Source organism: Bidens hawaiensis, unplaced genomic scaffold (assembly GCF_021521415.1).
Source record: "Bidens hawaiensis isolate Kalapana, Puna unplaced genomic scaffold, B.hawaiensis_p1.1 tig00039583_1, whole genome shotgun sequence".
NCBI classification, from domain to species: domain Eukaryota; kingdom Viridiplantae; phylum Streptophyta; class Magnoliopsida; order Asterales; family Asteraceae; genus Bidens; species Bidens hawaiensis.
The window spans coordinates 1-23,350 of NW_027496970.1; the positions used below are offsets into that span (position 1 = coordinate 1).

At 33.5% G+C, this 23,350-nt stretch overlaps 3 protein-coding genes and 1 long non-coding RNA gene across 5 annotated transcripts; 2 read left to right on the forward strand and 2 right to left on the reverse strand.

Moving 5' to 3' along the window:
• Positions 1 to 3,631: 3,631 nt before the first annotated feature.
• On the forward strand, positions 3,632 to 5,258 carry LOC143591361 (uncharacterized). Its single transcript, XR_013145652.1, has 3 exons — positions 3,632 to 3,757; positions 3,868 to 3,982; positions 5,153 to 5,258. It is a non-coding gene; the product is annotated as an uncharacterized LOC143591361 (long non-coding RNA).
• A 1,026-nt stretch (positions 5,259 to 6,284) lies between these two features.
• On the reverse strand, positions 6,285 to 7,439 carry LOC143591358 (auxin-induced protein 22D-like). The gene is made up of 2 exons (XM_077071588.1): positions 7,032 to 7,439; positions 6,285 to 6,726 (listed from the first exon to the last, which is right to left on the reverse strand). Exons 1-2 carry the CDS (start codon positions 7,226 to 7,228, stop codon positions 6,345 to 6,347), a joined length of 579 nt encoding a protein of 192 aa, XP_076927703.1. The 5' UTR covers positions 7,229 to 7,439; the 3' UTR covers positions 6,285 to 6,344.
• Positions 7,440 to 12,892: 5,453 nt separating this feature from the next.
• Positions 12,893 to 20,646, reverse strand: LOC143591357 (putative uridine kinase C227.14). Of its 2 annotated transcripts, none has more exons than XM_077071586.1 (12): positions 20,525 to 20,646; positions 19,702 to 19,841; positions 19,559 to 19,602; positions 18,571 to 18,648; positions 17,238 to 17,430; positions 16,559 to 16,589; positions 16,415 to 16,473; positions 15,552 to 15,625; positions 15,355 to 15,441; positions 14,401 to 14,462; positions 14,273 to 14,301; positions 12,893 to 13,494 (listed from the first exon to the last, which is right to left on the reverse strand). In XM_077071586.1, exons 1-12 carry the CDS (start codon positions 20,580 to 20,582, stop codon positions 13,408 to 13,410), a joined length of 942 nt encoding a protein of 313 aa, XP_076927701.1. In that variant the 5' UTR covers positions 20,583 to 20,646; the 3' UTR covers positions 12,893 to 13,407. The 2 variants fall into 2 exon arrangements, with proteins under 2 accessions (XP_076927701.1, XP_076927702.1); XM_077071587.1 differs by having other exon boundaries at positions 19,702 to 19,835; positions 20,525 to 20,602.
• Positions 20,647 to 22,176: 1,530 nt separating this feature from the next.
• LOC143591362 (photosystem II reaction center W protein, chloroplastic-like) lies at positions 22,177 to 23,108 on the forward strand. Its single transcript, XM_077071590.1, has 2 exons — positions 22,177 to 22,365; positions 22,728 to 23,108. Exons 1-2 carry the CDS (start codon positions 22,275 to 22,277, stop codon positions 23,048 to 23,050), a joined length of 414 nt encoding a protein of 137 aa, XP_076927705.1. The 5' UTR covers positions 22,177 to 22,274; the 3' UTR covers positions 23,051 to 23,108.
• Positions 23,109 to 23,350: the final 242 nt, after the last annotated feature.

Consider the following 23,350-nt stretch of genomic DNA (forward strand, 5'->3'; position numbering starts at 1 on the left):
GATCGAGTTGTCTGAAAAACCAATTAATAGATTTCAGATAATGATGCGATGAATACAAAATTGAAGGGAATTGAAAGTAAAAAAGAGACCTGATGGAACTGACGGACGGCTTGACGGATCTCGGACAGACGTCTGGATGCCAATCGAGCCAACATTTTTGAGGTGTGACTGACGGCGAACAAATTGGGGGTGGATGTTTAACGTCTACGCACCGTGACGACGTTTGTACTCGTGGCTTCCACAATTCCACGTGATGATCTATTTTGGGTCATCAAACTTATTGGGCTTGGGCTAAATGATGTATATAAATATCATTTAGCATAAAAATATTTTTTGTTTAACCTTATTAACCTTGAAATAAACATTTTTTTTAACATTAATTTTGTTAACCTTTTGAAATTAATCGGTTTCTAAATGGTTTCGGGCAATGTTGCAAAAGTCACTAGGCGGGTCCCTAGACGGACGACCCCCTTGGAGGGAGTACTCGGGGAGTAATCGAATAGTACTCGAACATGATAAATTTAAAGAAAATTAATTTTTTGGGTAATATATTATATTTCAAATATATATAAGTTTACTAATATTTATAACAAAGTAAGTGAATATCAATATAAATAAAAGAAATACAAAATTATTTTAGAAAATGTTAATCATTAATTATTTTTTTTATTTTTTATTTTTTATAGAAAAAATTACTTATATTCTTCCAATTTTAGAAAACATAGATATTACATCAACATAGCAGGTATGCGGGCAACAAGCTGCGCCGCCACCCCTTTCTGAATTGCAAACCCTAACCTGCTAAAGACATACCCCTGCCCCTTTGGAGTCGACACATTGCTATGCACAAACCCGCTGGACCCTGGTTAGAAAACGGATAGCTTCCGGTGCCAAGGAGCCAAAGGTATCAAAAGCCAGAGGATCAAAAACATGTTGGTTCTCTTCGCAGGCTTTAGCATGTTTCTCCACCTTCTTCGTTTCAGCCCGTTTCATTGCTTTTGCCCAGCTACAAACCCATTATCCCTCAAACCAGCTAAAGGAGATACCCCTGTGAGGTCAGCACAAGCGTGTTTTTCCCCCGGCCCAACCAAAGACGACCAAATCTGCCGGTCGTAGAGTGGATCTCCCTTCCGTGGGGTCTGGAAGGAAGTTTACGGGGGCTTCCTTTTTAGCTGATATTCTCAGCTCGCCTTAAGATGTCACAAAGAACGTCCCGCACCCAATCATGTCGGTATTTGAACCCAGGCATCTTCTTGCAATGAACCACATGCTTTCCAAATTTATCCAGGCAAGCCTTACGGCAGATCGGACATGTTTCGTCTTCTGGGTACATTGGGACCATCAAACGGTACTTAAGAATGGCCCTATACTCGACCGCAGACATGCTTTGGCCCAAGCATGATATTCGTTTTTTAATATTTTAAAAATACGAATTATGTTGTATTGTTAAGTCAAAATAGGCCCAAATTAACCTACTAGATGTATTTCTGGCTGATGTTGACCACATTTGAACAGTTTTTTAATAACTATGCGGAGTTAAAGAAACTCCCCCTCTGGCACCATACCTTGTAGCGAGTACTCGGAGAGTACTCGGGCTTGTAGACTTACTTTTCCAACATTGGTTTCGGGTATTTAAACTAACCGGTTTCTTTTATACGGTTAATGTTGGTTACGGATCGGTTTTTTATTGTACCGGTTAGTGTTACCAAATGGGATTATGAAAAAAAAATAGCAAGAGTCAATGTAATAGAAAGAGTGAGTGTAAGTTTGAATAGCCAAATGTCTATTGTGAATAACATCAATGTTATAACCAGAGTGAATGTCAATTTAAATAACCGACTATCCATTTAGTATAGAGAGTTAGAAGTGAGGGTTTTATTAAATTGATTGTTTCTAGCTTAATCACCTAGCAAAGTTTGATAAAATGGATATGTGTGTTCATTATTCGGATAACACGACAGATCAAACTGAATCAAAACTGTTTAAACCCATAATCTCATATATAGATGACTCAAATTTCCGTATCAATAATATAGGTTTTCTAAATATTATACGCGTTAAATTTTCATCAACAATAAAATCATTTTTTTAACTGTTACACGAATAACCATACTTCTACTTTTAACCATCAAAGGCCTTTATTACCATCCTAGTGTCACAGAATTATGTTCTAAAGACTCCGTGTGGCGCCCAAATGCCAACCAATGGGTCCCCCACTTATCATTAGGGTCTGTTGGTTTTTGTCCTGCCTTGAGCTCATTAGGCAAGCGATAACAGCGAGACGTTTTGTCGTGCAAGCACGACTAGGCATGTACGCCTCCTTTCCCGCTGAGGCTGTACCCGATGAAGTCCAAAACAAGCCAACAAACCTAAGCGTTATAACATAAATCAAGCATCTCGACCTTTAAATATGTGTTCGATGACACAAGGTTGGAATAAAATTCAGTAAAAATCAATATTTGGGCCATATAAAACATCAAACTCGGACTGTCTAACGCCCTTGAATCCGGGCTCGAACCCTAAAAAACCCAGTGAAGTAAACTAAAAAAATCGGTTCTTTCTTATCTTTCTGCAAACGGCGATACTGCACCAAATATCTCTCACAAACAGCCTCCACTTGCTTCCCAATAAACTTCAACTCAAACACACACCTGCAGCAAAGAATCATATGCTCCCACATCATCAATAAACAACAAAATAAAGTTTAACACCAGACTATCACTCGGAAACCCATGTTAAATCATCGTTTGATTACAACAATACCAGGAGCAACGACCACTACGAGTACGAGAAAGGTTTAAGTTTCACCGGAAACAGTCAAGAGTACCCTAGACCGGAAGAGGTTTCATGGAAGAAGGAACTGTGTAATTCGGTTCAGCTGATTGGAAACGTTGGAACTCCGGTTGAGTTTAAGGAACTTAATTCCGGTAAGGTCCTTGCTTCCTGTCGCCTTGCCGTCAGGAAATCAGCCACTGATACAAACATGGTAATGTTACAGGTTAATAATTTATTAATTTTATGAATTATGATTGATTTGTGTTTTCAGTTTTGGGTTATGTTGTTTGCAAGGGTTTGATTCTGGTGAATTGGTAACTTGGGTGTACATGGGTCGGTCTTGGGCTCAAACCGTACAGAAAAACTGAAAATTTGTTTTTTTTTTGTTGAGGTTTTGAAAAACAGTTTGTTTTTTTTCTTCGGTTTTTACAATGGGTTTAATTCGGTTTTGTTTTTACTATTTGGGATTGAAATTTTGAGCCTAATTTTCTTTGTTAGTTATTAATTAATTATTGGTTATTACACATTTGGAGCTGAAGTATTTGGGCTACACTATTTATTAGTCTCGTGTAAGTTGGTTGAAATTGTTTTTTTTGTTGGGTTTGGTTATTTTGGTTCGGTTTTTTTGTTATCTGAATTGGACCTCAAAAATTGGATTAAACAAAAAACATAGAGACAAACGCTTGGTGTTTTATCGAGTTCAGTTATTTTCAGTTCAGATTGGTTTTGTCAGCTATTCCGGTAACAATTCAGTTATTTCGCTTTTGTGCTCACCCCTAGATGTAACTGTGTTTGATAATTGTGTGGGTTATATAATTATGAACATTTATGCGTGTTTCCAGGATCAATTTGACATTTTTGGGATGAACTGGCACATGTAGCTTCTCAGCATGTGGGAAAAGGGCAGCAAATATATGTAACGGGTCGCCTTGTTTCAGATACAGTTGATGGTGATGATGGGAAGCAACAAACATATTATAAGGTTACTTTGTAATTAGCTTAATTTATATTATTTCTGTTAAACTTTTTATCTCTATTTTTCCAAGGAGTTGTCTTATTTTTTCTTTTCAAATTCTGTTAAACCACTCGCAGGTAGTTGTTCAACAGCTAAAATTTGTTGAGAGAAGTGCGCCCTCAGCTCCATCTAATAATGGAGATTTCAACTACAGTAATAATTCTAGTTCCAACTCGAGCTATATGACAACTGGTATTTACTAGTTACTTTTATAAATTACCTTCGTCTCAAATAAATGCATCAATTGTTAATTTCTTAAAGCTTTCGTGAAAGTTATCTAGTTGGATAGAGGTGCGTAACAGGTGGGTTTACGGGTTAGATATATGTCTTGAAGCCTGCATCTGTGAGCATACACAAATTTTCAGCAAATGCTTGATTATTTGTCAAATATCTAAAATTATGATATGGCAAAAACACTAAAACATTGCTTGTAACTAGATTAGGGACGGTGAAAGTGTGAAACATTTGCGACAGGTGTTCGAACATGAAGACCGGGAATTAGATTAATTATAATATTATTTGCGGGTTTGGGATGGGTATGCTTTTAGGTAATACCTTCTTGATTAACCAAGCCCGATCCAGTACCTGTTTACCTACATTAGAACTAAAATACTAAATACTTATTTATATAATCTTGAAAAGAAGTGTGATATATAGTATTCTGATGTTTTTTACTAGTTAGAAACTTGAAATTATTAAAACATAGAGTTGTTAGAAGTAGGGGTCTTGAAATTTTGAAGCTGGATTCTAATTTGAAATAGATTCGACAAATTCAAATTCGCAGCCGATTTGAAATTCGATTTGAATTTAGGAAAAAAAAATAATACGGTTTAATTCTAAATTTCAAAATGTCTACAAACATGCATTTTTTACAACAAAAAAAAATAAAATCATTCAAAGTTGAAACATCCAAAATAATGAGTGTGGTAACATAAAATCATAAAATTCTTTCGTGAGTATAGAATCATAAATTTGTATTCGATTGAGTTGAATCGAATTTCTAGTTTTTCGAGCCGATTTGAATACTAAGCACCCCTAGTTAGAGGTGTAGTTGAATATTTGACACTTCAAGTCGTTTTTTGGGGTGAGATTTAAGGCTGGGAATCTTAATGTTTAAATTATTTTCTACTGAGTATTTGACATTTCAAGTTGTTTTTAAACCAACATCCCATTCTGGATCAATGGTATTAGTGTTTTCTAGTTACATCATTGGGCAAATGATTATAAGACAAGAATGAAAAAACGATAATTCTTGCAATTTTTTAGCTTTAGAAAAAGAAAACATTTTCTTGTGAGATTATTGTGCTTTTTTGGTCTTATCAGCAAAATCCTCAATTTTTCTATATTGTCATTTGTGCACAGTTAAAAAGCAAAAGAATTATGCAGCAAACGGTACAGGTACAGGATCCGTAGAGAAACTATGGCAGGAGTTTTTTTGCGAATCCTGTTTGATTGGTGGGACAATAGGAAGAATAAGGTAACCGATACGGCCCTTACTAAAATTTCTAAATTTTACCAACTTGACTCGTTTAAAGTAAATTCTGATGTTTCTGCTTGTTGAATTGGTTGACAGAGAAGCCCAAATTATCCGGATTTTAAGCACAAAGACACAGGTGAAGCGTTATGGGTTGAAGGGAGGATGAATCCATCTTGGATTAAATCTGAGTTATCGAAACTAGAATCACGAATGGAATCTTTTCTTGATCAAAATGCTAGCATACGCTCAGATTCCTTCGGAGACCACTTCACACCTTATTAACTTCCCTTCAGTCCAAGAAAGTGAGAAACATCCCTAAAAATTGTCTATATGAATCTGTCCATCTTTTGCCTTGTGCTCGTGTTGGTTAGTTGTGGGATGGCTTCGGTTTGTTCCACGTGTAATGTTTTTGGTAGTTTTTTATGTCATGATATATATTTTAGTATGGGGAGATATAACCGTTGGATCCGTAAAAATCAACTAAGCAGTTTACATTTATAGGAAACTGTCTTAAATTAGAATGATCTGAGTGACTCACAATGAAGCTAAATTATTGTTTACAAGCGACTGTAAACGTTCGCTTGTAGTGCGGTGCTGGTGTGAATGATAGAACTGGTTTTACTAAAACAAGGACCCTTTGTGATATAACATGATACCACACGCACTATGCAATAAAGTACAACCCTACAACAATTATGATGAAAGGACAAGATAACATACCAAATGATTCAGCACTAGCAACTTGTATTTCACACGTTAATAATCATGTTTAAAGTAACCAACCAAAACTCTCAAGTCCTTAAAAAATAAAAATGTGTATTGATATTTACTTCCATATAACATCAAAAAGAAACTTGAAAAAAATGTTACATGATCATCTTTACTTTGATATTAATCAAAACACAAACAAATATGTATATACTCTTTCCCTAACCTTCTTCCTAAAATTTCAAAAACCGCCAAGATCTTCAATTCTTTTTTGAATCTTTCTTCAAATATCCAAAACCCTCATTTTTTTGTATATATTTTATTATCATTACCTTTTTTTTTTCTTTCAATTTGGGTTAATTTGTTGCTTTATACAAATTCACCCAACCCTCTAGCTTCACAACTCTTCATGATTCTAAGTCTTTTGCAAGAACTTATGAACATCTCCCATGGTACATCTCCAACAAGCATCCAATCTCCATCTTTATCTTCATAAGTTGGAACATGTTGTGATCCATTGTACCCTTCTCTCTCAGAGTACAATCCGATAACGCACTTAAACATAACTTGCAAACCCTTAATGAGTTCTTCATAACTTTGGTACATTTTAAGGTCTAGTTTCCTCAAATATGGAGCTCCATCCATGCTTACTTTCACATACATCCCCGAACCCATCTCCGACTCCGTTTTCTTCACTTGAAGTATGTTTTTCCGGTACGATCTCACTGGAGGCCACCCCACAACTTGTTCCCTGAAACCAATTACAACAATTCACATAAGTTTGAATTATATATGGAATTTATAACTAAATTAGGATTTATTACAATACTTTTATTCCTATGGTTACAACTAGGATTCATGCTTTATATATAAATCTTTAACAAATTTTGATGTCTAGGGACATGATCTATATATGTGCCTTTGGGAGCCGAGGCCCCTACTGCTAATTAGGAATCATAGAAAAGGCACATGCATTTGTTTCTAGTTTGGACTTTGACTTAGAGGCGTTCAGTTCATAGTACAGTTGTAAAAGTTAAACATATAATAATAACTTACTTTGTGGGTGGTGAATATCTTGACTCGTTTTCATCGGTACAAGAACTTGATCCCATCTCCGAGGAAGTTCTTTTATTGCCGGAAAGGCTGCTCTTTACGTTCTCCGGCTTGCCATCGGATCCGGGCAAGCCTAATCGAAGCTCGGTTGTGAGATCAACGTTGTTAAAAAGATCCAAAGTGCTTCTGGTCTGGTCCATAATATTGATCAATGAGTTTGATTGTTTGTTTCTTGTAAAGAGAATGAAGTGTGGATCTTGTGAGAAGTGGTTTGTAAATTATGAATGAATTGTGAGTTGTGTTGTGTTGTGAAGGTGGGAGGTGTTTTATATACAAATGTTAGGGTCGGAGACATGGTTTAGGTGACTTATTCTCTTTGTGCATGGATTCATTGCAAGAATATTGAACCCAACTTACACACTCATGCGCGTGTAATACCTTGCAATTTCTTTATTATTATTTTTGTAAGATATGTATAAATAACAAACAAGAGTTATGTTACAAGTTGATGGGTAAAATGTGTTCAACAAAACATGTAAAGATCGAGTCTTGAGGATATATAGCCTGAGGTGTAGTTACGTAAATCAAGTAAACATATCATATACTGAGCTGAATAAGCTAAAGGCACCGTTAAACCCTAAGCACGGTTGTGAGACCTTAGTTCAAAATATCTTAAATTTAAAGATGTTACAAAAACTTGAATAAAAGAAAATTATACTTTTATGGTATAACTAAATAAAAGAATATAAAAGAAATTATTTGCGTAGACAAAATAAAGTCAACAATTTTTAAGAGTACTTCCGTGTATTCAACATAGCTTGTTTCACATCAATTTTTTAAGTGGTTTCATATCTAGTTAATATTCACTTTCATCAATAATAACAACATGCAATAAAAGTACAAGAGATAGTAACATTTCCTCATTCTTTTAAAAATCATAACATGTTACCATCCTTCATGATATCACATTTTCAACTTTCCAATCGTAAGAAATTAGGTCAACCCAAGGGGTGACTTATGTTGGCGTAACTCTTGTTGACAAACCACAAATCGGCATTTTCCCTCCTTCTCTTATAAAGGGCGTATCATTAATTCCGTGCCAGCGGTCGTTACTCTCGATCTCTATCTTCACATCCGCAATGGCCCTCCTCTTTCTTACACCTCGTCTCGTGGACTTCTCACATGCGTTCCGTTGGAAATGATAAGTTTATTTTAATTTATTATACTGAACGAATACATGTTCTTTTTTAATACTTTTCACTTATTATTTGAGGTGTGAAAAAATATCCTTAGAGAATATAGCAGATCCGGTTCAATGAATATGGAGGCCTAAATTGAAACACGATTTTGGGGTCTTTTCATGACAACTTTTAATAAAATAAATTTTGCTTATTAATTGTTTTGAACTAATAACTTATACTTTAATAACAACAAAGCCTACCACCACGCCAATAGATTACTTTGAGTTTAATTTACCCATTATAATATATCTATATATAATGTTTTTTTAGACTTGTGGGCCTTAATTAAGCGTGAGCCTAAAGCTCTAACTTGTTTTCGTTGTTCCACGAGCCACCCTTAGAATATAGTATATTAAAAATATTTTATATAATCCATATTTACCTTCTTTAATTATGTGTCAAAACTCAAAAACTAAATTCTATGTAAACGAAAGTACACAAGGCTTTGAGTATCACGCGCTAGAGTTGCACGTATGTAATTGGACAGCGCAGGGGACATGTTGTTTGATAATACAGGTAAAGATGTCTTGAAATGAGTAGCAAGAAGGGAACATAGGATAGACAAGGGTGCATGGAATACCATGGTCCTAACCCAACACCAGTTTACGCCTCTAAATCTGGGTCGTCGGATCACGGACCCTCCATGTGATGTTGGCCCGGATTTGATCCAAGATGTTGACCACTCTCCATGTGGAACCCACTTGAACTAATATTGGGAAAGATAGTCGAAGTTAAGTTTGTAGGGTCATTTTACTTTTTATTCCCACGCCATCGGCATCTCTGGCTTTGGACGTGTTTGTGGCCTACACGAATTCGACGGGTGGTAGGGTTAACTAGACCGACAATATATTATTATAGGTAATACTTTATGGTACGAACCCCTACAAGTTGAGAATGTGAGATGGAGAGAGACTGAAAAGAGAAACGGATGAATTTAGTGGAGGGTCTGCGTGTCGTCTTTTGGGATTGGAGACGCCGTTATTGTATTTTCATCACACGTTTAATTGATATCTCATCCTTGTAATTTCGGAAATAATTTAGATATTCTTAGGTCGCATGAAATTTCATATTTAACATTTCATTGTACGCCCACATTCCTCTCTCCATGTTGATCATCGACCCAGTGAAAAAAGAAAGTAAGAAAAAGAATAAATTTTTAAGCAATCGATAAATGAATATGAATAAAGAAAATATATAAATAATAGTTGATAAATATTAAACAATATATGTGGGTGGGTTTTTTTTTTCTTTCTTTTCTTCAAATTTAGCAAAAAAATATATTGTTTCAATTAATTTAATTAACATAACCTTCCCATTTGGGCCACACTAAATACAAGTTAAATTGTATTGCCTCCTTCATTTTAAGCATCATATCAAAAGTGTGCCCACAAACTAGTAGCTTATTAATCATCTTAGTTTAAATTTGTTACTTGATAGATAAGTAATTAGAGTTGCACAAATCAGGTTTTTTCTAATACCCGGGTTCGGGTATGAATCGGGTTCGGGTATGGTCGGGTATTATAAAATCGGGTATTGAGAGAAATCGGGTAGGGTATTGGGGAGAAAAACTCAACCCTATGAACCCGGGTAGGGTATGATCGGGTTCGGGTATTGGAACCGGGTATGTGTCCGGGTACGACTGGGTATTAATATCGGGTTTTGAATTTATAATTTTTTTATACATTTTTAAGTTTGTTTAAAATTTAAATTTGCTTTGTAATTTATAAAAATTTAAACTATATTACAAAAATCGTAAATCCACTAAAGTACAAATTATGTACTTAATAATATGCATTTTTTAAAAACTTAAACATAAAAGTTGTGAAGTAAACATAAAAATATACAATAAAAACTCATGTATTATTTCGGGTATTAGAAAATTGGCATCGGGTATCGGGTATTACCGGGTATGGGTATAGGGTATGACCAGTTTCGGGTATTTACGGGTATAAATCGGGTACGGTTCCGGGTACGGGTATTGAGCTCAAAATGCATACTCTATCAATACCCTACGGGTAGGGTCGGTTCCGGTTTCGGGTATAGAATACCCGGGTATTAAAGAAACTGGTTTCGGGTAATTTTTCGGGTCCGGTTCTGGGTACGGGTTTTTTTTTGCACCTCTATACGTAATATTGTAATTAGCTGGACCGAAATTAATAATAATAATAATTAGTTGAGAGGCAACACGTGCAAAGGATTTGGACATAAATGAACTTGGGCCCATGTTTACTCGTTCGTTCTGTTTGTGTCTCCTGTGGCCCAGTTACATTGGGCCCAATTCAGAGATGCCTTCAATGATATTATGATTCACTTTTTGACGTATTTATGTTGCTGCATGTAGTACAAGCTGGTACAGCTATGATGGTAGGCCCACCAAATTAGACAGGTGCCTATGGGTATCCACATTACGTCCAAAACACGGGACAATGAATGTCTTTGATACAACAAGATGCATTAATTAAATAATATTAATCATAGTTTATTTTGTAACAAGAACTCATTAAAAAACTAGGAACTTATCGGTACAAAATAATGTGAAAATTAGGGGAAGTTGAATCCATACATCAAACTTCTGCTAGATGGAGCGTGCATAAGACGGTTCGGTTTGGTTTTGACATTTGAGTCCAACCGAACCAAAATGAGATGTTTAGTTATTGGGGATGTTAACTGATTGGTTTTGGCATGATTAACCATGTTGTGAGTATGGGCTTTAAATGTTTGGGTCTATAGGATTATGATTTATGACATAAACAACTTGCTAATATTTACACAAAAATTAACATGAAGAATTAGACTGAAATTTGCTTGTATATATACGATTGTTTGATTACAAATGAAGGGTTTATGCCCTATTTATTTATCTATACTAAACGAAAGGCCGAAAGGGTATATATTAATAATACAAAATCTAATACTTGGGTTAGCTCTAATATAATTCTAAACTTATGATAAGTTCAGATATTATGCTAATAGGGTCTAACAAAATGATTCAAAATAATGAACTAAAGCCTGAAATTTTAGAATTTAAAATTCTATTTACCATTTAGAGTACCAACATCTCATTCCCCATCAGATTTCTATAATAAAGATTGATTTTTGGGACTAGCTTCACATACTCTATAGTTGGGGATTCAATATTCATTTTGTATTTCGGGACATTTTGATGATAAGGTGTCTGTTATCTGTCTAGAAGGTGGAGAATTCAAATTCCGCGCACTTAAAGTCAAGTCACAAGACCTAGTTAAGCTCATGCTTGATTAAGAACTGTACTACAATTTAAGGTCAAACTTGAACTAGAGCTTCTTGAGCTTTGCATGTTTTGAGTATATAACTAATGAATCTCGAATGATCTATGAGTGACTTGGCTGGCTTAAACTTTTGATCGAAACATAATTGTTTTAAATAAAAATTAACTTGCAAATTACAATTCAAAACCCTTTTGACCTTTAAATATTCACTAATTATAAATTGTTTCGTTATACTTATTTAAATGTTTAAAGATTATTTTATTCCGCATAAGGTTCTGAATTTGATAAACTAGTCCAGATAATCTATTGCTCGGGGAACATGAGTTTTCAGGACATGGAATATTTTAATAAAATAAAAAAATAAGTGTCATATCATATATTGCTTTATGTATTGAAAGGTAATGTGCTTGATTTCGTTTGATATTATTTTGATCCTTGTTGTCGGTTATGCTAGTCTCCCATACCATCATTTGTTCACATTATTATATTTTTGCATTTTGTTATAGTTCTTAAGTTTTAAAAACTATTATGTAAATTCCGTTTGCATTCCATAAAACTGTTAAAAAACAAGAATGAAACTTTAAATTTTTTTATAAAATCAGACGACTTTTAAATATAAGTAATTTATATAAAGTTTCAAATACAAGTTTTATATTTACTCAAAACATTAATTGACCTTTAATTAAATTACGATTTAATATATAAAAAAATATGGTATATGTTCAAATTTATAAACATAAACATATCAAGAGAAGTTAAGGATACAAGCTACAAGGATTTATCTGGGCATACACCCTCATCAATATCTATAGTAACGAATTAGACTTCCTAACCACACCATATATAAACAACCATCATTCATACGGCTCTATTTATTAGAAAACAATAATGTTAAAATGTTAACATGGAGTTAATGCCTTGTTAGTTTCTCTTTTTTCTTTTGTATTTTTTATTGTGATAAACTATGTTTTGATCTATAATAATATAAATGATAACGATGACCATATAAATAAATATACATAACATATTTTTATTCTTACAGCTACTCCCTTTTCGTTTTAAAATAACCAACCTTAAAAAAAAACAGTTTACTCAATATCTTATAAAAATGAAACATATGTAGACATGTACATAAAATATATTTGTAAGGGGGGTGGGGGGGGGGGGGGGGGACAACCCGATTTACCATAATTCTCAAACGCAACCAACTAATCAATGGCAAACACCTCACTTCTACCCAATTCATAAAAAAGATACTCGAATTATAGAGGATGGTGTTAAAGTACTCAATTCACTTTCGCACACAAAACATTCGGGTACTTCTCTACCACCATCATCTTCACCAAAAATAATATTATTATCACGATATACATGCTCGTTTAAACATATAAATTTATTTTAAGTCAGAAAAATCTTTAAAGCTCACCTTCATCTTTATATCTTTACAGTTTACACCATATCTTTTAACATAATCCAGTGACTCGTCTAATCGTGTTACCAAAGTCCAAACGACTTGCATCTTTTATCTTTTGATATTTTACCTTTCTATTCATTTTTTTTTTCATTTGGTATTTTTATACTTCACAAATATATACATAGTTAATTATTATTTATAATAAATTTATTGTAATAATAAGTATACAACTTCTCCTAGACCAGACCAGTTACCCAACACACCCATTTTTCAGCTACGCCATGCAGGCTTGCGTTAAATAAACCATAGCACTTAAAATCTTGTATGATGAAAACCAATACACTAAACACAGTCTCTCATTCATATATTCAACCATTTCACGTATACTTAATAAAAAACACGCAGGTGCGCGTGCACACACAGAGTCACTTTCAGTACAAAACTTATGTCCGTCACAGAAAAGGTGAGCTTTACCTTCAATTATTAACGGATTTGATTATTAAATCCGCATTTTTCTTGGACTTGTAAATGAGTTCTGCATTTGGTCTGTCATTGTACTCAATCTGCATGTAAATTTATGTCAACTAAAATAGATAATTTTGGAGTATTTCTTAAACTGGCCACATTAAACAGAAACACTTATTTGTCCAAATCATTTTTCCATAAAAGAACATAGCTTGGTTAAATATGATTGAATACTTAATATCACTTTTAACAGTAACAATAATATACTTTTACGAATAATCAAGCTGCTCGAACTGTTTGACCTATTTTCTTTTTAGGTAAACTTTTTTATTTTACGGTTTGTCCTTTTTAGGCTGTAACAAGCCAAGCATCTTGTTAGCTACTCGAGATCAACTCGATAAAGCTTGAACTAAGTCAAGCTTAAATGAGCTTGAGCTCGAGCTTCATATATCGAGCTTGACTAGGTTCACAAGCCTAACGAGCCTTTTATTTAATATATTTACATAATAATAACAATAATAATAATAATAATAATAATAATAATTATATATGAAATTATGATAAAAAATAATTAAATAATATGTATTATGTTATTATCATTATAAAAACCATAATAATAAATATATCTAATATAATTATAAATGTACAAGAATAAAATGATTAAGAATTAATAAATAATAAACAAGCCAAGCCTGAGCACCAAAAACTATTCAAAAGTCTAGCTCGGGCTTTCTTAAGTTAAACGAGCCGATTTCAGGCTCGATTTTGGCTCGTTCACATCCCTAGTCCTATTATCAATGAATTATAGCCCACAGCTCCACATGGAAACAATCATAAGTAATAAGTTGAAATTGACAACTCTAGTTAGTATCTTACCCGTTGTTTGGCGATTTCAGGGGTTTTACCTAACAAAAAGATGAAAACAATACACATTCTTTATGACAGAAACAATCATTCAGATGCATATGCACATGCATGTGGGATCATGAATAAAAAGTGATTACCGGTTGATATATGTCTCTTCAAAACCCGTTCCATTGCTATGTCAATGTCAACATCAACAAACCTTCAAAAAAATTTATAACCAAACTTCAAACAGCTATTGTTTTATTTCACTTTAATCCATATTGAATTTGAGTAAGCTATGGTAAAATAAAATCAAAGCTTAAAACTAATCTGATTTTTCTGGATAGCATATAAAAAATACTTGGTTCCAGAAACTAGAGGCAGAATAGGGGTATTAAACAGGCCATGTTTCCGGGTCCAAAAATCGTGTCTGACATGTGAACTAAACATGACACGCATATCATGGGTTGACCCAAACACGACCCGCTTGGCCTAAAAATTTTATTATTTTATTTAATGTTTTCACATATCGACACTTAAAATTTACATTTTACAACAAAAACAATACAAATTTATATAAAACAGTTACACTTTAGTTATAAAATCTTATGCTAATTTCCTTTTTAGTTTTAAATTTTGGCAAAAGACACCCAACCAATTTCATTTTTTACAAAAATCACATTTAAAAAAAAAAGAAAAAAAATAAATGGGTCAACCACCCGCCGGATTGACCCAAACACGACCAATTTAGTTAAAGGGGTTTCACGAGTTCAACCCAAAACTGACCCAAACTCGTTTATGCCAAATCAAAAACTTGCGAATTTTGTGTCATGTTAGATATTTACACCCCCAGGCAAAATGGGGTGGGTCGGTATGGGCAAAAATGGGTCGGGTCAGCCCACACACTTTTTGTCTTTTCTTTTCATGAACGTTATACATAATAGAATTATGAAAGATTTACACTTTTATGCATTGTGAATACATTTTGGGTCATTTTTGAGTTTGACCTGTTCAACCCATTAATATTTTAGCAAAAATTTTAAAGTTTGACCAATTTGACCCGTTAGAGACAAAGTATAATCAAACTTGACCCATTTATCAATACATTTTACCATTTTTCGTCTAGTATTGATGGTATTTCTTTCCAACTACCATCATCCAGAAGTAAATAATTTCCTTCCACTATAACAACTTTGTGCCTGCAAATATAATAATATGAACAAAAAGATTGTAAGGAAATTTATTAATATATCAGTTGAAGGATTAATAAATTAGGCGAAGTAATAATCTTGCAGATTATAATACATACTGAACATTCACAAAAATATCATCTTCAACCGGGTCTCCTACACCATGGTCAAATGACGGAGCATAAACTGACCCCTGAAATTGTAATTAATCATCAAATCCACTGTCAAATATATGGAAGATAAATAGGTAAGTAAATAATAGGTACAGGTGGCAATTCGATCCGTTAAGTTACAATTGAGCAGATTTGGGTAAACAGGTAAAATAAAATAAATAAATAATTCATAAAAGGCAACGAGTCAAATGGGTTGAAAGCCACCTAAAGTATAGTTTTAATTAGAGTGTAAACGAGCCAAGCTGCTCGTGAGCTACTGAAGACCAGGTCGCTAAAAACTCGAATTAAGATGAGCTAAAACAAGCACAAGTTTAACATTAAGCTTGTTTAATAAATGAGCATGAGCCTGAGCTTGAGCCTAAAACTAAGCTTGTATAGTAAACGAGCTCAAGCACAAGCTTCATTTATCGAGCTCAAGTTGGCTCATGAGTTTATTATTTATACAACTTTATTTAATATATTCAATATATATTCATACCAAAATTATTATAATACATAAAGTTATGATAAAAATAACTAAATAACATATATTATATTTATTAATTACTAATGAATGAGCCGAGCTCGAGCTTAAAAAATAGAGCTTGAAGCGAGCCGAGACCAACATCCTAAACAAATTATATGAAAGTTTTAGAAAATTGACAAAGATGTTTTTTAAAAGGCCAAATCGCCAAACCAATATGACTTGATTCAATCTGATGTGCACTAAGAATGATCTGTTTCAATCCGAGCCCATTTTGACACACCCATTGACCTCTAAATTTACGTGATGGGAACCAGTTAGGTTGATATAAACAAGTCAAAATTACCTGCTCTCTCAATGTCTTCAAACATTTCAAGAATAAATCAGGATTAAACGTCCACGGAGCTGATTTGTCAACATAAAAAAACGGTTATTATCAAATTGATTGAAACGTTTGGAAAGAAATTATGTGATGAGTGAAGTAGCTCACCTCCCCTTCTTGCATGGGCTTCTTTTGGATCCTAAAAAAGGTTAACAGTAAGAGAATTAGAATTGACAATGAAATGTTTGTGTTCGTTTGTTAAACCGTAGAACATGAACAATTAAACAAACATGGTTTTTTTTATTTGTGTTTGTCCGTTAAGAACATGGGCATGTTCGTGTTTGTTTATATTCTTTTATTAATCAATAAACGAACGGTTCACGAATGTAAACGAACACAAACGAATGAACATAGATGAAGTATGAATGAATATAATTGAGCGAACATCAACTAAAAGTAAATGAGAACACCAATCTGCTGGACCTAAGAAATAATATAACTAGACTAAACTGAAAGAGGTGATATTTTAATTTCAAAGAATTAGACTAAATTGTAAATTTGTAATGAACATAATTATTTTAAATGAATAATAAACAAATAAAACAAATAAAACAAATGAACATATATGAATGAACGAGACATGTTTTCATGTTCGTTCTTTTATTAAATAAACGAACACAAACAAACTTTCCACCAAGCGTTCAGTGAACCATTCGTCAGAAGCAGAATATACTCATCCAAACTTCAGAAACAGATTATTGTGAATATGAGTCAATAAGATAATTATTTATATTGGAAATCTAGACACTCTAATTAACATATAGTTGGGAGAGATTAAAAGATGAACCTCCATTGCATCAAGCTGGTGACGATAAAGATGGAAACCATCCATGGGAAGAACTACTGCAATCTTTGGTGGTTCAACTTGAGAATCGAATGCAGATGCTTTTTGAGGCCATAATTTGTTTACACGTTTAGCAACCTCTGATGCAATGGTGGTCTTTCCAGCTCCTGGCGGGCCTGCTAAGCCCACAATATGCCTGAATGGAGAAAAGAAGAAAATTTGGAGATCAGATGACCGTTCGAACAGGTTGGATAACGGGACAAAACGGGTACTTTTTGGTATGTTGACCATGAAATACTTTCTAATTTTCTATAAACAATTTGTGTGTGGTGTATGAATACAAAAAACAATTTATGTGGTTTTCGAGCTGGGGGTCTCTCTGGAAGCAACCTCTCTATTAATTGCTATTGGTGGGATTTTTACTGGGTATGGTTGTTAATTGTTCTTTCATAGTAGGCCTTGTAAATGAACCAAACACACAAGAATGGAGCAGTTTTGTTTGTTCATTTAACTTTAACCGAACAAACGATCGAACACAAACAATTAAACGAACTGGGTTTTCTTGCCTGTGTCTGTTCATTAAGAAAATGAATGTGTTCGTGTTCGTTTAACAATATAAATGAACAGTTCATGAATGTAAAAAAACGTATATACCTAAGAGTCAAAGAAAGCATAACTGAGCTAAAACCAATTAAAATTAAATGTGAACAACAATGTGTTGTGCCAAAACAGTTACTAAAACTAGACTAAACTGTAATAGGCGTGAAAAATTTAAGTGAATATACTAATGAGCGAACTTAAATAAAAGTATACAAACAAACATAAATGAGCGAACATACATGTGCTCATGCTCATTCGTTTAACTAAATAAACGAACACAAATGAACTTCCCGCCTAACACTTAACGACCTGTTTACTAAACATTTGGTTCGCTTACAGACCTATTCGTAGTTGGTTTTTTAACTTTATCCGGTAGACCCGTTAAAGATAAAACATAACCCCAATGAACCCATTCATAAGGAAATTGGGTAAAACTGCCAAAAGACATGTTTGTTCACTAAGTTTATCCAACATATAAAAAATTTAATGAATCACATATATAATATAGTTATATGTGTAATATTTATTTCATTGACAGAGTATAAAAATTTTATAGGTGAAACCAACATCTTGATTAAAAAATCAAAATAATGCAATCAATCAAACCAACAAGCTAATGACCATGTTTACCATAAGGCGTCTATTAAATGTTTGAAAACATGTATAAATGTAATTAAGAATATTTCATGTACCCCAAAGTAGCTTAATTGTTCTATACTATAAGATTTAATCTTACGTTAAACTGGTATTTGATCCTGAAGCTGCAGTTGGCACCAGACGCTCAGCCAAAGTATCATATATTTCATCCATAGACCTGGAGAAAATGGAAAGTAACTTAAAAACCGAGTTAGATAAATACATAATTACATCTTTAGTCTTTACTCTAATAACATAACAAAAATAACAGATGGATCCCTTACATCTCAAATCTCAAGCATGCAGTCTTGTAGGGCAGAGACAGATTACTACATAAGGGCTAATTGCAAAAGGTAACAAAATTTTGGTCTTATTAATGCTTTGGGTAACCAACTTATTTTAGGTCAGAAAAAAACCATTAAGTTTCAAAACATTTGATTTAAGCTAATTACCCAAGATAACCAGTTGACATGGAAACATCAACTGCCACGCCAACATTTTACTGGTTTCCAGGTCACAATGCCTTAACTAGAAACTTTTGGTAGCGGTAATGGTTACCTAAAACTAAAAATTTTGAAACTTGGATGTTTTTCCTTTTTTTTTCAGGCCTACAAATCATGGTCACATTATTAAGCAACAAGTCTTTACATAACATAAGATAAGTATAAATAAATGAAAACCGTTAACTGCCTATGTGGCTGCTATGCTTCAACATGACATGCCAAAACTGATGCAAGTCAGTACTCAGTACATACTAGCTTTTCCATGCAACTGAGCACTTAACACAACACATACTTCTGTATATCGATTAATGTGCTAATTAGATTAATGAAGCAATATTGTTACAGTAGTAATCTAAATCTTAAATAACAAGATTTAGGAGGTTGTTTGCATTGGGAATAGACTTTTAACTGAATTCAGTCTGATTTAACTGTTTGATCCATTTGGTCATTTGAGATAAAACACTATCCAGATTCCAGATTGACCTAATAAACAGACAGGTTGATATCGCCGCCTAGTAGATAGTGACTTGCATAATAGAGAAAAACACCAATAATCATATAGAAGTACTTTTAAAAATGACACACCGAGCCTCTACTATAGGAATATCTTTATTCTGGCTGCATAACACCTGAAAATGAATAACTACAGAATGAAACCGATATAATAAATAAATGCATAGCATTAAAACATAGGAAAACTTAACAAGTAAAACGAATTAACAGTGGACCTGAACTGGGTATTTCTTATGCCATAAAGATATACTTTGATTAAGTGACTGCTGATATCTGTTTTTATTGTAAAACATAAAAACCGAGCCTAGATAGCAATGAGAGACATTGACTTTCTTGAGCAGCACCATATCTGTACCTTTAACATTACAAAATATTTGTTAGTGTCACCGGTGTCACATATACTATTAGGCCCGAATGTTAATGTTCTCCCAAATTCTTACCACAAAGAAGCTCATGATTATTATTCTATATTTTTATAAACAATCAGTAGAGTGAATCAATCATCTATGGAATTTTCAATAAAGGAATTTCGAGTTAACACAAATGCAGTGTTGTAAAAATCCGTTCTAGGCGCCGATTACTAATTGCTGGGCTGCTGATTTGATTTCAACTAATCGGCCTCTAAAATCGGTAATCGGTCAAACCTGGTCAAAAATTATACTTACTAATTCAATGATCCAATTAATCTGATTAATAAGTTTGAAAAATTACATACAAATGTTACAATTCCATTATAATCCCCTATTAGGTCTAACAGATTCACACACACACACACACACACAAATGTGAACTAATGCAATTTCTAAGCATCATGCAGAGATAGATTCAAATGTTCAATATTGAGAGTGTTAATTTACAGGTTCATTTATCATTGAATTCGAAGAATAACGGTACATGCATCATTCATTCATTCATTTGATCAGCTACAACGCTCAAATTTCATCAATTTTTTACATTACTACGCCTAAATTGAAATACACACGGATACATATATATATATGTGTGTGTGTAAGTAAGAGATTAGAGAGAGAAAGAGACCTGATGAAGGATGACGACAGCATCTTGTTGAGGCGATGTTCAACGACGACATCTCCATCCTCTCCCAAACTCAATTGCTTATCTATTATTATTACTACGTATTATTAACGGTAAATGTTACAGTTTGTTTGTTAAACTCACTCGTATAAACTTAAACTTACTTTTGATTATATAATCTTTAAAATGTATAGCTAATATTTATTTTTATACATTTCAAAAACGTAACCCTGACCCCTACACACTACACACACTTAAAAATCGTTGAATTCATTTATCTAAACGTGTCAAATGAAATAACGGTTTGGTGAACAATCAGGTTAGGTCGTAAATGTGTTAATCGGATTGGTAGGTTGTAAAAATAGGTCAAACATGTCATAAACGGGGGTTAGCGGGGTTAAACAAGTTAGTGGGTGAATATGTTTAATTAAATGGGATAAATAGTTAATTGGACATGACTTGTTTAATTAAACATGTCAACCTAAACACAACTTGTTTATTAAATGTGTTATCTATGACAACCCAAACACTGACTATTCTTGAGGGTCATGTTGGAAATGGACCCGTATTCCAAATTTGTATTTCTTATTTTATTTGTAAAGTGTTTTGCAAAAGGACTTATATCTATCGCTATTTGATTTTTTATATTGCTGCGGTTTCTTACGAAATCAAAAATCCCCCGTTCATGAACTTATGTAGCTAAAAGTTACTTGTTGTACTTATCAGTCGAAACTTGATCTTAAGTTAAGAAAATGAATCAAATCAAATATAGCATACCAAGGTATAATTCTGATAGTTACTGTCAAAAGGCCTATAGCCTAGTGATATTAAAATAATATGTTACGAGATCCTTCCACGTATGGTTAAGGGTTCGAATCCTATATACCTAAATATAATCTAACATCCGGAAACAGGGCTAAATGAAAAGTGTTGATGTTTCATTCAGAATCAAATTTTCGTTTCATTTCTAATTTCTAAATAATATTTAGTTTGAAAAAACAAATGACAAGTGAATCGATAATATGGAGCCCATATGATGGTACCGGGCCTCTTAATTGAGCTCCAAATTATAAAAGCCCAAGTATATCATTTTCAATGAAAGACTTGTTCTTCTCTATTTTAAATCAGTTCATTTCCATTACTCAATTTAATAGTAGATTATACTCCATTTAGACAATTTAATCGGGGGAACTCTTAGTTACATGTTCGCCGATAAAGACAATTCTTCTTATAATTATCACATATTTGTATTTGATTTTCACTCGATTTCGCTTATAAATAATGCCCACACCCAATTCATTTATCATTATATATGTTAGCGAGATTGAGAGAAAATCTAAGTGTAAATGTATGATGAATATTCAAGTGAGACCATCTTTAAAAATAAAAGTAAAAGTTAAATATGTAATTGATTAAATTGTCGGTATAAATTATAACATACAATATTACAATAGGTTAACTTTGGATTGTTAAAAAAATCATATATATAAAACTAGCATATTTTATTATGATCATAGAAAGAACCCAAACATTTCAGGATGATTTGTAGATGTCACGCCACGTGGAGCAAAACAAGTGGTGGAATAAAGATGAGGTGCAATCCATGTAATCTAATTTATGTGGAGTTAAGGCCAGGTACAATCAAAATCATTCAACTTTATATAAAAACACAAATTGAACCCTTAACTTTGAATTGCATTCACCATTTTTTAATCTTCAAGTTCTTGCAACCCAACTAAAGAAGAAGAAAAAGATGGCATCCATCTCAGCTTCCATTTCCCCCACATCACCATCATTATCTCTCCTCCAAAAGCCCACCACCACCCATGCTTCTCCGGTTCTTGGTATGTTAAGATCATCCAAATCATATAATGAGTTGATAATGTATACATAATTAATTACATACATATATTATTATATATAATATATGTAACTTTTTGTTTGAATAAATGCAATCTATTTGTTGAAGAATATGCATGCTTATTAGTTTGCTATGGATTAATGTAATTTTTTGACATGACATGTTCTAACCTGACCCGTTTGTGCCCATAGCTAGTAATAATAATAAAACAAAAAATTTAGGGTCCATTTTTAAAAGGGACGGATATGCACTTCGTTTTAGGCATTTAAAATGGTTGAGTTGACCCTGCATATATAATCATGCATATACAATCATATAATAGAAGTTGTTAATTATATTATTTAGGATTGCCAACAATGAGCAAGATGGGGAAAGTGAGATGTTCCATGGAAGGTAAGCCCGCTGTCACATCCAATGATGGTGCATCGAGGTTGAGGATGGGTGCATCCTCATTGATGGCTGCAGCGGTGGCTGCAACCATGTCTAGCCCCGCGGCCATGGCTCTAGTGGACGAGAGAATGAGCACGGAAGGGACCGGGCTGCCCTTTGGTCTAAGCAACAACCTTCTCGGGTGGATCCTTTTTGGCGTGTTTGGTTTGATTTGGACACTTTACTTTGTTTACGTCGGTGGCCTTGATGAGGATGAGGAGTCAGGTTTATCACTTTAAATGACAAATTATCAATTGTAATAAGCTTATGTGTAATATTAATCATGTATTCTTTGTACTTTGTACTTTGATAATTTGATTGTCTGAGAGTTTGTGCTCATGAGAATTGCACTTTGGCCCTAGATTTGAGTATGGACACCTTTCTTGTAAAGTTTGATATCATCTCATTTGAATAAGCTACAAACGAGCTAGAAGGATTTTCAGGTATCATGAGAAGGTACGATAAACGTAAACACATACTTGATCCTCTTGGTTTGATCATTTCGGAAAACATGATGAATTCTTGCTTTTGATTTCTTA

Excerpts from the sequence above, each read along its gene's own strand:
- LOC143591358 (XM_077071588.1), bottom strand. The coding sequence starts at position 7,228 with ATGGACCAGACCAGAAGCACTTTGGATCTTTTTAACAACGTTGATCTC. Across the intron at positions 6,727-7,031 it reads AGATATTCACCACCCACAAA|GGAACAAGTTGTGGGGTGGC; the intron begins GTAAGTTATTAT and ends AATTGGTTTCAG.
- LOC143591357 (XM_077071586.1), bottom strand. The coding sequence starts at position 20,582 with ATGGAGATGTCGTCGTTGAACATCGCCTCAACAAGATGCTGTCGTCAT. Across the intron at positions 19,842-20,524 it reads CTGTCGTCATCCTTCATCAG|GTACAGATATGGTGCTGCTC; the intron begins GTCTCTTTCTCT and ends GTAATGTTAAAG. Across the intron at positions 14,302-14,400 it reads GAAGAGACATATATCAACCG|GTAAAACCCCTGAAATCGCC; the intron begins GTAATCACTTTT and ends TCTTTTTGTTAG.
- LOC143591362 (XM_077071590.1), top strand. The coding sequence starts at position 22,275 with ATGGCATCCATCTCAGCTTCCATTTCCCCCACATCACCATCATTATCT. Across the intron at positions 22,366-22,727 it reads CCATGCTTCTCCGGTTCTTG|GATTGCCAACAATGAGCAAG; the intron begins GTATGTTAAGAT and ends TATATTATTTAG.